Source organism: Rhinoraja longicauda, chromosome 21 (assembly GCF_053455715.1).
Source record: "Rhinoraja longicauda isolate Sanriku21f chromosome 21, sRhiLon1.1, whole genome shotgun sequence".
Lineage (NCBI taxonomy): Eukaryota > Metazoa > Chordata > Chondrichthyes > Rajiformes > Arhynchobatidae > Rhinoraja > Rhinoraja longicauda.
The window spans coordinates 33,176,628-33,193,172 of NC_135973.1; the positions used below are offsets into that span (position 1 = coordinate 33,176,628).

At 39.4% G+C, this 16,545-nt stretch overlaps 1 protein-coding gene across 6 annotated transcripts in view; it reads right to left on the reverse strand.

The window, feature by feature from the left end:
* Window positions 1-361: 361 nt before the first annotated feature.
* The window catches only part of mrtfba (myocardin related transcription factor Ba), a 163,753-nt gene continuing 147,569 nt past the window's right edge, over window positions 362-16,545 (reverse strand). For 5 of the 6 annotated variants that reach the window (XM_078418294.1, XM_078418295.1, XM_078418293.1 and 2 more), the window contains 5 exons: window positions 13,346-13,480; window positions 10,688-10,846; window positions 7,458-7,601; window positions 6,457-6,517; window positions 362-4,796 (listed from right to left, as the gene is read on the reverse strand). In XM_078418294.1, coding sequence (XP_078274420.1) covers window positions 4,258-4,796; window positions 6,457-6,517; window positions 7,458-7,601; window positions 10,688-10,846; window positions 13,346-13,480 — 1,038 coding nt within the window. In that variant the 3' untranslated portion in view covers window positions 362-4,257. The remainder of the gene's footprint in view (window positions 4,797-6,456; window positions 6,518-7,457; window positions 7,602-10,687; window positions 10,847-13,345; window positions 13,481-16,545) is intronic. The other variant, XM_078418297.1, reaches the window with a different exon arrangement.

The window sequence follows — 16,545 nt, forward strand, 5'->3', positions numbered from 1 at the left end:
ATGGAAAGTATCCATAGTGGGGGTAAAATAAACTTCTTCTTGGCATTGGAGCTGGAGCAGCCATTTAATTACAAACAGTGACACCTTGCCACAGCTTAATCAAATGGATCGTCCAAAGTTAAATGCTGTCATTTTGAGTTTGGATTCGGGTGTGGAAAAGGGCCAAACAGGAAGAGACTCCAACATGGGCTGAAGAGGAATTGTTCATTCTCTGGGAGAAATATTAAGTCTCTGTCATTAATTCCTGGTTTAATAAAAAAGTTTAACAACTTGATCTGACCTTACTACAATTTCTAGTTACTAACTAATAGATTGAATGAGTGTATGGGAAAGATATAAGTCACAAGGCAAGGAACAGGACAGTAACATTTTATTGAAACACAGTAATGGCTAAATTTCTGATACATATCAGTAACTACAACACTGCCAATATTTACAAAGCTCTTGCGAGTATATGTACCACACATATAAAAATATGCATTACTTATATACAAATGTGCAAAACCAATGGTATTCGAACATGATATGAAATTTCACATGGGTGCAAACAGTACTGAAAAAGGCATCATGGTTTGATATAGACAAACGCGTATACATTTTATTTTTCTGGATTTCCAAAGACCATATCAAATATCTAGTGCTAAAATGTGTAAAATTTCAATTTTGGAAATTTACCAATTTCAAACTAAATTGAGATGCTAACATAGTATGGCTATGAAAAAAAGAAGATAGTTATGAGAGGGACTAATTATTAGGGAGTTGCACTCAAAACTCCTTAAGGGAAAAAAATGCAGTTTTTTCTTTGGTAACTGCTTGATTATCAAAGCTATTTATAGTTTAATTTAAAGAATCATAAGTTCGAATTTTTTGATTTTGCCAGCCACCTAATCCTGAAATCAACAATGCACAATTATATGTCCGAATGTTTACACAGACATAAATCTTATTTTTTATCATGGCAAACTAACAGAAGATGGGCACATAAATCCTGGAGTAACTCAGCAGGTCAGGCAGCATTTCTAGCGAGAAGGGATAGGTGGCGTTTTGGGTCGAGACCCTCTTCAGACAGTCGGGAAAGGGAAAGGTTTCTCTTTCCCATGACTAAAGAAGGGTCTTGACCCAAAACGTCACCCATTCCTTCTCTCCAGAGATGCTGCCTGTCCCCTGAGTTACTCCAGCTTTTTGTGTCTATCTTTGGTTTAAACCAGCATCTGCAGTTCCTTCCTACACAGGAGATACTAACATATCCATGATATTTAGCAATTGGAATTTTACCCAGTTGCATTTTGAATTCATGATGATTGGATAAAATGGGGCATAATATTGCTCAATCGCATTCCTACATAATTTATCTCAAATATCTGGACATTGACCTGATTTAGGACTACAATCATTGTGAGGAATTCATAAATAATAAACTATCTTGCATTGTCTTTACAATGAAACTGCATTTAATGAATTAATCCATCGCTACTTTGAAAATATACTTTGTCACAAAAATATAACAACCCTTCATATCTCTTTCAAATCTAAACTGCAGTTTTTCTGCATTTAAGGGATTATTTGTAATTAGTATATTCAATCCAGACCACACATCATTATTAGCAGTTCAAACAGCTTCCATAGCAATCTCTTCAGATATGGTGTCTATTCATAATTTGCCCTCCCATTCTGGCTCTAATATTCTTTGGCTGATTTAGATTATGCTTTTACTGATGAAACTTCCATTAACTATGTGTGATAGTGCATTGACAAAGCATATTGGTGTTTCAAACCATTATGCCTGCGATCCAATGTCAGTTTGTATCTTGAACACTAATCCCAAATATAGGTTATCATTATTACAAGGTTGCAAACATCAGATTTGGTGCTATTTTTATATTGGCAAAGAATCTGTCAGATTCAATGACCTAAACTTCTATTTTCAAATGGCTGGTTAAGTGCAACATTGGCAGGGACTTGGGAGCAGGTTTCATAGAAGAGGTCAAGTGTAAGTGTGACTGGAATAGGCAGTGTTGGATAACATTACTAAGCAACAAAGCAAGACAAAAGATGCAAGTTGAACATAGAAGTGCCTTTGTAGCTATGGCAGCACATCAGAGTCCAGTTTAAGAATGGTTCATTTTTCTGTATCAGTGACATTTATCACATTACTGTTCTCAAATTTCAATGGAGTGCAAAAATACACAGAAACAATCATGATTAGTGTTGCTTTGACCAGACATTCTATGGCATTAAAATTTTTGGCTTTCAATTGGTTCTGTGCTTTTAGTTTATGTTGTTAATCTAGTTGTAAATCCAAACAATCAATAATCCCATGTGAAGATAATACCAATACAACCAGAACTGTGGGGCATTATGGCAAAGTACTTCAAACAAGTACATTCAAACTCTAAATGACTTTAAACTGTCCGTTGCACTACAATGCAGAAGTCAAAACAATCCCACATTCCCCAATATTTAACCATTTGATACAAATCATTATCAAAGGCATGATTAGAACAGCATGACATAAATCAACAGTTCATAATGTGCTAAATGATTCAAAGGTTGTTTTCTGAAGGGCACGATAGATATTTCTCTTGGTAAAGGCAATTATTTATTAATTATAAATTCACATCCTTTGCACTATAATTTAATCCACTAAAATATAGAAAATACCATTTCCTTCTCAAAATTGCTAATCCTGCTTTAGTTTTAAAAACTACAGTTTTTTTCTCTGATTTATAAAATCTGTACCTCTATACTTAAACCCTTTGGCTAATTAGTGACTATCAATTCCTTTGGAAGGACACACAACATTTCAAAATATCACATTGCATTCAACATTATATATTTTTTTTCCTTCATCAAGTGTTTGGCAAATCCTGTTCTGGGAAGCAAGCAGAGCCTCATACGTCAATAACATGACGTGTTTTAATCCCTCATTCCTATATAAAAACAAGGCTCTCCCAGTTTTATTTGCAAGAAGATGGATCTTTAAAAGTTAAATATTTAACTACCATGGTGACATTTGAAAAAATATGAAACCATGTATTAGGTTAGCACTAATATAGTCATATAAGGGAAAATAACTACAGATGCTGGTTCAAATCGAAGGTAGACACAAAAAGCTGGAGTAACTCAGCGGATCAGACAGCATCTCAGGAGAGAAGGAATGGGTGACGTTTCAGGTTGAGACCCTTCTTCAGACTGATGTCGGCGGGAGGGGGGGGACAAAGATAGGATGTAGTTGGAGACAGGAAGAACTGGGGAGGGACAGAGGAACTATCTGAAGTTATTAATATAGTCATAATTGTTTTGTTCAGTGCTGCCTCCCATAAGAATTAGCATGGTCAGCATGTGTGGAAAATCACAAATCAAGCACTTTAATATTGCTGAATCTACTTGTTTCATTCCACTCAAACTTTAGAAAAAGTGGGAAAGTGTTTGCCATTGAAATAATTCAAATTGATCATTTTATCTTTAATGTTGGTTAAAAGTTACAGAGGGTCAAACACTTGTGTACCGATGAAATTGCTTGGAAATTAAAATTCATAGATAATTTTGTAGAAAATTATGAGTTCTAAATGAACAGACTCTAAATGTCACAAATAATCTGCTTGAATTAAAACAGAAGAGCCTCTGACAAATGAAACCCACAGGATTTGCATCGACCAAAAAACCTATGCCTGACCTCAAGATGCCATCGTCTGAATCTCCCTGGTCATTATAATGGTTGTTTTGCCCTGGCTCTAGACAATCATATCTGCTTGATGTAATAAAATGATGAAAATATTACAGAAAGACCATCGACACAAAATGTACAAATTTAGAAAAGATTAATTGGTTCAAAAACATTTCTGGCTTTAAAAGAATGAAGTGTTTCATCAGACTAATAAGAATTCACTGAACCAGCCAGTGTAATGAACTCCACAATATCATGCAATTTGGCTCAGGCCGGCCACAGAAAAGCTCACTTGCATGAAGAAGAAATTATTTTTCAATTTCAATAGAACAGTAACTATTCACCACTGACACCAGATTAAACGTGAAATAAGAAGTCTGAATATGGCCAGATTGTCAGCTTGCCATGAATTATTGTTTCTTTCACTACCCATTCTACTCTCTGGTAGCAATCAAGTGAACCAGACTGGATAATCTCATCTTGGCTTGCTTTGTTACTAACTTTGGGTTCTAACCATTGCTAGATGATTAACTCACAACACTAAGACAACATCCTCTTTTTGCTTGAGTACCACTGAAAGACTGGTTACATCACTCCCAATGTAGCTGAAGATCATGACCATCCAGAAAATCAGTGGAAAACACACTAGGAGCAGCATTATTAACAGGAGTAAGTCCTGTGCTTGAACCTGGCATCGTCAGATCCAGCCAGTCCATATTGTCCAAATTACTGTCCGGGAGGTCTAAGTTCAGGCAAGAACTCTCATCAGAGAAATGCATATCACAGGGGTCCATCACAGAATGATGCTGATCCAGAATGCTGGATGTATTCAGTAGGTCATTCGGAAGATCCTCCATTAAAGAAAGAGAGTCTGAGCTCTCCTGGTTGATGGGCATTTGAGGAACATTGTCACTGGATAACATTGTACTGTCCAGAAAGGCTTCCAGTTGATTTTCTGAACTGATTGAGAGATTATTGGTTGATTCCATTGACAATGGAAGAGGAGCCATCTGAATTCGTGGTGGTGGACGTGACAATGCTGAGTTTACAGGCAAGGAGGAGATATTGGCAACAACAGCTCTCATCTTGGTAGCAGGGAACGATTCTTCTTTGACAATTGGTGGAATCTCTGTTACACAACAAAAGATAGTAAGGATAAGAAAAAAACCCCATTTCTATTGATTTTACTGTTTAAGGTAATTAAATAATCAAATTGAAGATTTCCACATATGCCATTTGAATGACAAAAGGGCAATAATGGATTTAATGTTTGATTAACACACTAGGAACTTGCAAAGCATAAGAGAAAAAAACGTTAGAACTAATTGAAAAACACAAAACAATATCCTTTCATGTTTTCCACCCCGATCTATAAACGATTGCTCCAAGTGTTATACTATAATTTCTCAAAATAAGTAGAGTAAAATCATAAGAATGTCATGAATTGAAATGAGGACCATATTCTTGAATGAGATTACGATGACATCAATCATAATGAAAGTGGCTGTTCACATGTGGATGACTTTATGATGCAAGTGCCGGAGAAGCGTGGGTTTTCTCCGAGATCTTCGCTTTCCTTCTACACTCCTAAGGCGTACAGGTTTGTAGGTTAATTGGCTTGGTATAAGTGTAAATTGTCTCTAGTGTGTGTAGGATAGTGTTAATGTGCGGGGATCGCTGATCGGTGTTGACTGGGGTCGAAGGGCCTGTTTCCGCGCTGTGTAACTGAACTGAACAATTCAGGAACGGGCCTCTAAGATTCAGTTTAGTGCTGCACCTGATATCAAGCTAAACTGATCTCATTTGCCTGTACATGATCCAGAAACCCTTTCCCTTGCGCATCCATGTGCCTATCTTAAAGCCTTTTAAACGCCACTATCATATCTCTCCCCACCATTACCACCCCTGACAATGGTTTCCGGGCCCCCACCATTCTCTGTATAAAAATCATGCCCCTCACACCTCCATTAAACGTTCCCCCCCTCTCACCTTATAGATATGTCCAATGTTTTTAACATTTCCATCCTGGAGAAAAAGGCTCCAATTGTCCACCCATATGCCATTCATAATTTAGCCTACTTTTATCAAGTCTCCCCTCAACCTCCGACATTCCTGAGAAACCAATCCATGTCTATCCATCTCTCCCTGTAGCTGAATCCCTCTATCCCACTTGCTCAGATTAAACTCCATCTGCCATTATCTTTTGACAGCATTCCTCACTGTCATCAACTCTTCCAATTTGGTGTAGCCTACTATATATACCATCTACATTTACGTCTAAGTCATGTATATATATCACAAACAGTAGAGGTCCGAGCACAGATCCCTGCAGAACTCCACTGGTCACAGACCTCCAGCCAGAACATCTACCTTCCACCACAACCCTGTATCTTCTACGAATAAGCCAGTTCTGAATTCATATGGCTATCATCATGAATACCATACATCTTAATCTTCTGGATCAGTCTACCATGAGGGCCCTTATCAAAACCCCCAATTAAAATCCATGTACACAACATTCACTGCCCAACCTTCATCAATCTTCTTTGTCACCTCCTCAACATGAAGTCTACTTCCAATATCATAAAATGCACTTGGCAAGCATCATGTGTTTATAGATGTTTTAACCTGTCAGGTTAAGTGGAAGTTGACTGAATGTTCAGTATATATGTAGTGCCTATTTTAAGAAAGAGGAAGATCATGCTCTCTATCTGGTATCTTCCACATGCTTTCAGATGTTACTAGTGCATTAGTCAGATTCTGATGTTAATATATTTAATTCACATTACCTCCACTTTCAATTAGGATATCAAAGAGGTCGTCCATCTGCTGACTGTGTGCGTTGAACACCTTAAAGATACGAAACTTCATTAGTTTATCTAACTATACTTAGTTTATTGCATGTGTTGGTACAAAGTAGTTGAGATGCAGCGTGATTAGAGGGCAGCGATATTAAATTGGAAATCAACCTTACAATCTCAATAAATGCAAATAAAGGAAACCTTAGATAATACATCTGGAAAACTCATACCTTCCTCGACAATATTCAATTGTTTCTTAAATATTTATAAATATCTCAAACTGCCTACCAGTCCAATTTGTGTGTTAACCACACTCAGACTGCAAACTGGTAGAGCTGTCCAGGAAATGTCACCTGCTTTTCAGTTCAGTTTAGTTCAGAGATACAGCAATGAAAACAGGCCTTTCCACCCATGCTGACCATCAATCGGCATTCACACTAGTTCTATGTTATCCCACATTCTCATCTACTCCCTACACACTAGGGGCAATTTACACAGGCCAATTAACCTAGAAACCCACACGTCTTTGTGACATGGGAGGAAACCAGAGCACCCGGAGGAAGCCCACAGGGGGAACCTGCAAACTCCACAAATACAGCACCTAAGGTCAGGATCAAATCCGGCTTTCTGGCACTGAGAGGTAGTGACTCTACTTGCTGCACCACAGTGCTCACTCTCCAGTCACAATTGTGGTCAAAAGGTAAAAATTGGGTGCTCCTCATGTTAAGGCATAGTGGAGTGTGGGCAGCTTCCTCTGCCCAGTTCACACCAGCCTTGGTTTCAAAAACTAATTTTTTTGCTCCAAATTAATCTACGTTTATATAGGTCTTTGAAATAAACTAGTTGCAAATCTGCTGCTTTCCTCAAAAGATGAGCTGTATCTCACTTCTATCTCTCAATGCACCTTTTTAACAAGACTATCTACCCTAATACATAATGTTTGATTGTGAGCCAGTTACGGCACATTAAATATCGTGGACCCTTCTTACCTCCTGCTGTTTTAGATTGCGAGTCTGCTTGATAGCTTCCTCGTATCGAGGAGGATCTTTCGTCTTCGAAACAGAGTTACTAAAGACCGGGGAATGGATTGAAAATGGTTGCTGGGACCGAGATGGGGAAGTAGATGGTGCAGACTGTGGAGATATGGATAACGGAATACAAATTATTACATACAGGAACAAATTGTTAAGGAATATATCATACCTTACAGAACTGTTCTCCTATTTACCAATCAGTCAATTGTGTGGAAATGCAATGATTTCAGTTTATGTTAAACTGAAATTAGCATAACGTATTTTCTGCCATAAGAGATTTACTACATTTTAAATATATTATAGGTACAGTGCATTCAGAAAGTATTCACACCCCTTCGCTTTTTCCACATTTTGTTACGTTACAACCTTATTTTAAAATGGATTAAATTCATTTTTTTAATCATCAATCTACACACAATACCCCATAATATAAAAGCAAAAACAGGTGTTTAGAATTTTTTTCAAAGTAATTAAAATAAGTAACTGAAATATCACATTTACATAAGTATTCAGACACTTTACTCAGTACTTTGTTGAAGCATCTTTGGCAGCGATTACAGCCTTGTCTTCTTGGGTATGACGCTACAAGCTTGGCACACCTGTATTTGGGTAATTTCTCCCATTCTTCTCTGCAGATCCTCTCAAGCTCTGTCAGGTTGGATGGGGAGCATCGATGCACAGCTATTTTCAGGTCCCTCTAGAGATGTTCGATCGGGTTCAAGTCCGGGTTCTGGCTGGGCCACTCAAGGACATTCACAAACTTGTCACGAAGCCACTCCTGCGTTGTCTTAGCTGTGTGCTTAGGGTCATTGTCCTGTTGGAAGGTGAACCTCCGCCCCAGTCAGGTCCAGAACGCTCTGGAGCAGGTTTTCATCAAGGATCTCTCTGTACGTTGCTCCGTTCAACTTTCCTTCGATCCTGACTAGTCTCCCAGTTCCTACTGCTGAAAACATCCCCATAGCACGATACTGCCACCACCATGCTTCACCATAGGTATGGTATTGGCCAGGTGATGAGCTATGCCTGGTTTCCTCCAGACGTGATGCTTGGCATTCAGGCCAAAGAGTTCAATCGGTTTCATCAGACCAGAGAATCTTGTTTCTCATGGTCTGAGAGTCCTTTAGGTGCCTTTTGGCAAACTCCAAGCCGGCTGAAATGTTTACTGAGGAGAGGCTTCCGTCTGGCCACTCTACCATAAAGGCCTAATTGGTGGAGTGCTGCAGATATAGTTGTCCTTCTGGAAGGTTCTCCCATCTTCACAGAGGAACTCTGGAGCTCTGTCAGAGTGACCATCGGGTTCTTGGTCACCTCCCTGACCAAGGCCCTTCTCCCCCGATTGCTCAGTTTGGCCGGGCGGCCAGCTCTATTAAGAGTCCTGGTGGTTCCAAAGTTCTTCCATTTAAGAATGATGGAGGCCACTGTGCTCTTCGGGACCTGCAATGCTGCAGAAATTGTTTTATACCCTTCCCCAGATGTGTGTCTCGACACAATCCTGTCTACGGACAATTCCTTTGTCTTCATGGCTTGGTTTTTGCTCTGACATGCAGAGTCAACTGTGGGACCTTATATAGACAAGTGTGTGCCTTTCCAAATCATGTCCAATCAATTTAATTTACCACTGGTGGACTCCAATCAAGTTGTACAAACATCTCAAGGTAATCAATGGAAACAGGATGAATCTAAGTTCAATTTTGAGTGTCATAGCAAAGGGTCTGAATACTTATGTAAATGTGATATTTCAGTTAGTTCTTTTTAATTACTTTGCAAAAATTTCTAAACACCTGTTTTCGCTTCTTCATTCTGGGGTATTGTGTGTAGATTGATGATTAAAAAAATGAATTTAATCCATTTTAAAATAAGGCTGTAACGTAGCAAAATGCAAAGGGGTCTGAATACTTTCTGAATGCACTGTAAATGTAACGTCTGCATTATCTGCTTAGGCAATTTCTCTGGTGTACATGCAACCATAGAGCCCAGTGATGAGCATCTGTGGGGCTCCAATGAAAGGACAAAGTAATTAATACCCCCCTGAACGCTCCTTTTCCATTTTGAGCAATCACGAGGCACATAACGTGGTTGGGATATATTACACATCCCCTCTTTCCATTTGGTAACCTCTTGACACTGCTGAATCTAAAACAGAGTGTCTACTTTGGGAGTTTGGTGTCGGGCATGTGAATGATGTGGTCTGACCCACACATGTGGGCTGAATGTAACTACGCCTTAATGCTGGAGATGAATAATTACATTGTAAGATTACAGTCCACGTTCCAAGTATTCAAAGAACTCCTCCAATAAACCGCTAACTATCTTTTGGAAATCCTGATGGTTCTGCATCTGGACTACTTGGTTTCCCACGCTTTCCTTAAACCCTGCTTCCCAAGCTTCCTTTAAACTCTCTGGGTGATGTCTTCTGCATTCCTCTTAAATTCGCCATGGCCCCATTTCCACACTTCTTTTAAACTCACTTGGTCACTTTAAACTTATGAGGTTTTGTTTCCTGCCCTGGATCACTGGAAAATATATCGTACTGCCATGTAAGATCCAAAAAGAAGTGAATTTAAAGTGTGTTGATATATTAATAAGAGTAACAACCAGAAGTCTGAACAATCTGCCTGTCTGCCCCACCGTAGTCCTGACGGTGCTGGATTATGCAAAGTTCACTGAAGTACCATTTGTGGAATACTTGTTTCTATTTAGTGAATCTTAACCAATTAAACATCCAATAACTTAATTTAAATATAATGAAAACCAGAAAAAAGGAATTAAAAAGTTTAAAGCTTTTTTCATACAGCTAAGGTAAAGTAAATCTGCTACGATAAATCCAAACACAATTATAATTTTCAAAGCAAACTATCGTTACAACTGCTGCTCCAATCCGAAAAATGGAGGAAGCCTCCTAATAAAGTTGGCCAAAGGTAATAAGGTTTACCAAAGAAAATCTATGATGCTCGAACTTGTGTTTTTATTTCAGAATGTCCAGCATCTGCAGTTTTTTGATTTTCAGGCAACTCCTATGTTTTAAAAGATTAACACAAAAGATGTTATCCTGTCCATAGGTGAAGACTAATTTATTGCTCCAAAGTGACAAAGCAGCAAATATTTAACTATAAAGTTCAAAAGAAATAAGATATGAGAATCTGCCATTTTTTCCTCTAATGATTTGAAATTGGTTCTGTAATTACCTTTTGTGTAGAGCAGGGTCCATTGCGAAGTGTATTAATACTGCTTGTCCTTGGTTGAAGAACATTACCTGCTGAAGTGTTTATGAAACACTGCTGCACTGATGCTGTGGTTTGAATGTGGCTTGGAAATACACTTGATGGTGGTGTGGATGTAAAAACCTGTCATTTACAAAACACAGCAAAGTGGTCTCAGAAAAAACCCCATGTTACTCCCATTGCGAACAACACACACCATACTCCTTCCATAAATGTGATCTGGAATATTTAAGCCTCATTGTCAACAATTGGAAACTTAGTAAATCATGAAACTAGAACACGTTTGGCTTCCACTGCAGCAGTAAGAGAGACATCGGGTCTTTGACCCCAGCGTGTTCTCAAAGATCAAAGACCAGAATTTCCGTCTTGGCTAGAAAATGCATGCATGTATCAGGCAATTAGTTTAACGCTTGGTATACTCAACTCACACATTCTATTTATTTCATTTGACTTTTATAGTCAAGTTCTCATTGATACATAAATCCAGAGGAAGTAAGATCATATTCTAACTTTGGGGTGATTTTACACTGATCCACCTCCAGTTTAAATTCCATTTGGAATATTTTGGAGGACCAAGAATCAAAATTTGTTAAATAACACACTTCTAGTTTTTGCATGGCTTCAATGTTTCTCAGTTTTTGGCTCAGAAGCTGACCTCAATTTCAACATATGATAATTAAACATTCTTGACTTTCTATGTTAGGTTTCAGGAATATGCAGTGTGATTAATTAACCAATGAAGCAGATTTTATGATTAAAATGGAGAAGTATTACAGTAAGCTCTGTATATTTTGCCCAGTTAAAAATGTTTTATTTTAATCGTAGAACTAAAATGCATGCAAGTCACCTATACAAAGTACAAGAAAAAACAATATGCTTGCACAAAGATTCAATAACTAATTAAGAAACTAGTAACAGGGCAAAGACTGTACAGGAGGTTCCCTAAAAGACCTGATAGTCTTCAAGCCATACCACATATGGAAGGTGGATGAAAAGAGCATCGAAAATAACAAGACTAGAAGAAACGATGATATAAGTGGGTGGGAGGGAGTGTGTGTTCAGATTTTTGGTCTATCATTTGTCTTATGGTTACAACAATCTTGCCAGAAGCTGTGAGGCTGGTACCTATTAAACCTTTGTAACATGTAACCAAAGGAAGACTCAAACCTGGTTTTATTATCATCAATGTGCTGGAATAGGTAATAGGTACCCTGGGTAACTTTTTTTTAACACAAACAGTGGTGGGTATATAGAACAAGCTGCTGGAGGAGGAGGTAGCTAACATGGGTACTATCATAGTGTTTAAAAGACATTTGGACAGGTACATGGATAGGATAGGATCAAAGGGATATGGGCCAAACACGGGCAGGTGGGACTAGTGTAGATGGGGCATATTGGTCGGCGTGGGCAAGTTGGGTTGATTCCACACTGTAAGACTCTAGGTGGTCCATGTGCCAGAGAGCTTGAGACTGGCACAACACAAAGGATGCTGTAGGTGGGGTACGAGGTCAGCTTCACAGCCCAAGTATAAGGTACACTGAGGCAGTGCCATCATTTAACAAACTTTTGATCTGATTAGTATAAAATCACCCTAAGTTAGAATATGATCTTGTTTCCTATGCACTTCTGTAAGTGTTTATTTGACCACAAAAGTCAAATGAAATGAATAGAATATGTGAAAAGAATATACCAAGTGTTAAGCAGATTGCTCTCCTGTGTGCAAGCATTTTCAAACTAAGGCAGAAATTATAGTAACGCTGTTCAATAATGATCTTTGAGAACATGCTGGGATTAAAGATTTGATATCTCTCCTAATAGCTACAGTGGAAGCTAAAAGTTAATTTTATTTGACTTATGAAAAATCATTTAGTGAAGGACGGAAAATCAGGTAACGGTGGTCCTATACCGTTACATATTTTGCCTGAATATCTGTCAGGTAGAAATGTGGAGAGGCATTGTTTAATGTGTCTGGTCAGGTCAAGTCAAAATGTAAGACTTGACTTGGAAAACGTTTTGGGGGACTCTGCCTTTAAAGACAGCATCATCAGCATGTGCTCCCATAATGCGGTATATGCACCACTATCACCAGCATGGCATGGGACTTACTGATGGGAAGGATACCCGTGCTCTATCAGGAGTTTGGCAGGGTTGGTTAAGAGTTGTCAAGTGCTGACGTTTCCGGCTATTACTATAAGACAACCTCACAAGTTGGAATTCTACCAAATACAAAACAGAAACGTGACCATATTGTTCTGCACATAACCTTGTTAAGAATTTTCTGCTCAGATTTGAATCTGATAGGTAATAAGAGAATGTGACTGCCATCCAGATTTAAAATATCTTAGTTCCCCTAACAGGTTTTAATATTTGAGCCGATTTACTTTAAAGAAGCATAGATCAATTGGTGGAATGGCAGAAGGTAGCAATTTAATTGCACCAATCGATATAGTAATGGGACTGGATATGGATAGGCTATTTCAATGTTGGACCTGCAATAAGTAGCTTCCAACAGCAGCACCTCATCTGGGAAGGTAAAGATCGTGCATCCACCTGCAGCTTTCTGACTCAGAACAAAGCCACTTACTGCACTCCATTGTCGCCCAGTGTATTTACATTACAAACCTTTCTCATCTGTGCATTCTGGGTCAAAGTACATTGGGTCACAGGATCCTGTGTTTGTGGTTGCTTTGGAGCGCCTGAAACCTGTGCAGGTGCAGAGACAGGAACAGCTACCGGTGCTTGTGTTTGCGAATGAGACTGCAAAATAAACATTTACAGATTGTCAGTGAAAAACAAATCATTCAATTTGCAGCTATATCTCACCCCAATCATTCAAAAACCTGGGTCAGAACAAGACTGTCCTCTATGAATAAATTCAAGTAAGTCATGTCTTTGAATGACCACATTGGAACATTCTGTCATTATTCACCTTCCGACAGATTTCATTTCCCCATTGTATTGTGCACATTTCACCAAGTCATCAAATAAAAAGCTTGCTTTATTTACATAATGACAACAAAATGGGTTAAAAGCACACAACTTACTGCCTGGATGATTCATGATAAACTGAGGAATATATCACATTCAAAACAATGAACTACACATCATTTAAACCCCCAGACATTGCAGGAGGCAGGAAACATGTTCCCAATGTTGGGGGAGTCCAGAACCAGGGGGCACAGTTTAAGAATAAGGGGTAGGCCATTTAGAACAGAGATGAGGAGAAACTTTTTCACTCAGAGTTGTAAATCTGTGGAATTCTCTGCCTCAGAAGGCAGTGGAGGCCAATTCTCTGAATGCATTCAAGAGAGAGCTAGATAGAGCTCTTAAGGATACCCCAGGGGGTATGGGGAGAAGGCAGGAACGGGGTACTGATTGAGAATGATCAGCCATGATCACATTGAATGGTGGTGCTGGCTCGAAGGGCCGAATGGCCTACTCCTGCACCTATTGTCTATTTATATATAAAATTAAAAGCAGCTATATCTGATAAAGAGAGTTTAATTTCTGATGGTATAAAGAAAATGGCCTCTGTTAAGATTATGGAGTCTGCACCTGCATGCTTCCTTTCAGTGATGGGAGCTGGAGCAGAGAGACAGGGGGGTGTAAAATGAGGGTAGAAGCAACAGGTAGCAAGGTGAAAAGTAAAAGTGGCAGGCAGACAAATCCAGGGCAAAAATCAAAAAGGGCCACTTTTCAACATAATCATACAAGGGGTAGGAGAGTTGTAAAAACAAGCCTGAAGGCTTTGTGTCTCAATGCAAGGAGTATACGTAATAAGGTGGATGAATTAAATGTGGAGATAGTTATTAATGATTATGATATGGTTGGGATTACGGAGACATGGCTCCAGGGTGACCAAGGCTGGGAGCTCAACATCCAGGGATATTCTATATTCAGGCGGGATAGACAGAAAGGAAAAGGAGGTGGGGTAGCGTTACTGGTTAGAGAGGAGATTAAAGCAGTGGAAAGGAAGGACATTAGCTTGGAGGAAGTGGAATCGATATGGGTAGAGCTACGAAACACTAAGGGGCAGAAAACGCTAGTGGGAGTTGTGTACAGGCCACCTAACAGCAGTAGGGAGGTTGGGGATGGCATCAAGCAGGAAATTAGAAATGCATGCACTAAAGGCGCAGCAGTTATAATGGGTGACTTCAATCTACATATAGATTGGGTGAACCAAACTGGCAGGGGTGCTGAGGAAGAGGATTTCTTGGAATGTTTGAGAGATGGTTTTCTAAACCAACATGTCGAGGAATCAACGAGAGAACAGGCCATTCTAGACTGGGTATTGAGTAATGAGGAAGGGTTAGTTAGCAGTCTTGTTGTGCGAGGCTCCTTGGGCAAGAGTGATCATAATATGGTAGAGTTCTTCATTAGGATGGAGAGTGACAAAGTCGATACAGAAACAAGTGTTCTGAACTTAAAGAAAGGTAACTTTGAGGGTATGAGGCGTGAATTGTCCAAGATAGACTGGCGATTGATGCTGAAAGGGTTGACGGTGGACATGCAATGGAAGGCATTTAAAGGTTGCATGGATGAACTACAACAAGTGTTCATCCCAGTTTGGCAAAAGAACAAACCAGGAAAGGTAGTGCATCCGTGGCTAACAAGGGAAATCAAGGATAGTATTAAAACAAAAGATGAAGCATACAGATTAGCCAGAAAAAGTAGCATACCAGAGGACTGGGAGAAATTCAGAGTCCAGCAGAGGAGGACAAAGGGCTTAATTAGGAAAGGGAAAATAGATTATGAGGGAAAACTGGCAAGGAACATAAAAACTGACTGCAAAAGCTTTTATAGATATGTGAAGGGAAAAAGATTAGTTAAGGCAAATGTAGGTCCCTTGCAGTCGGAAACAGGTGAATTGGTCATAGGGAACAAGGAGATGGCAGACCAATTGAACAAATACTTTGGTTCTGTCTTCACTAAGGAAGACATAAACCGTCTGCCGGAAATAGCGGGGGACCGGGGGTCTAAAGAGATGGAGGAACTGAGGGAAATCCAGGTTAGTCGGGAAGTGGTGTTAGGTAAATTAAATGGATTAAAGGCAGATAAATCCCCAGGACCAGATAGGCTGCATCCCAGAGTGCTTAAGGAAGTAGCCTGAGAAATAGTGGATGCATGAGTGATAATTTTTCAAAACTCTTTAGATTCTGGAGTAGTTCCTGAGGACTGGAGGGTAGCTAATGTAACCCCACTTTTTAAAAAAAAGGGAGGGAGAGAGAAAACGGGGAATTATAGACCAGTTAGCCTAACATCGGTAGTGGGGAAAATGCTAGAGTCAGTTATTAAAGATGTGATAGCATTACATTTGGAAAGTGGTGAAATCATCGGACAAAGTCAGCATGGATTTACCAAAGGCAAATCATGTCTGACGAATCTTATAGAATTTTTCGAGGATGTAACTAGTAGAGTGGATAAGGGAGAACCAGTCGATGTGTTATATCTGGACTTTCAGAAGGCCTTCGACAAGGTCCCACATAGGAGATTGGTGTACAAACTTAAAGCACACGGTATTGAGGGTTCAGTGTTGAGGTGGATAGAAAATTGGTTGGCGGACAGGAAGCAAAGAGTAGGAATAAACGGGTCCTTTTCGGAATGGCAGGCAGTGACTAGTGGGGTACCGCAAGGCTCAGTGCTGGGACCCCAGTTATTTACAGTGTATATTAATTATTTGGACGAGGGAATTGAATGCAACATCTCTAAGTTTGCGGATGACACGAAGCTGGGTGGCAGTGTTAGCTGCGAGGAGGATGCTAGGAGGCTGCAGAGTGACTTGGATAGATTAGGCGAGTGGGCAAATGCATGGCAGATGCAAT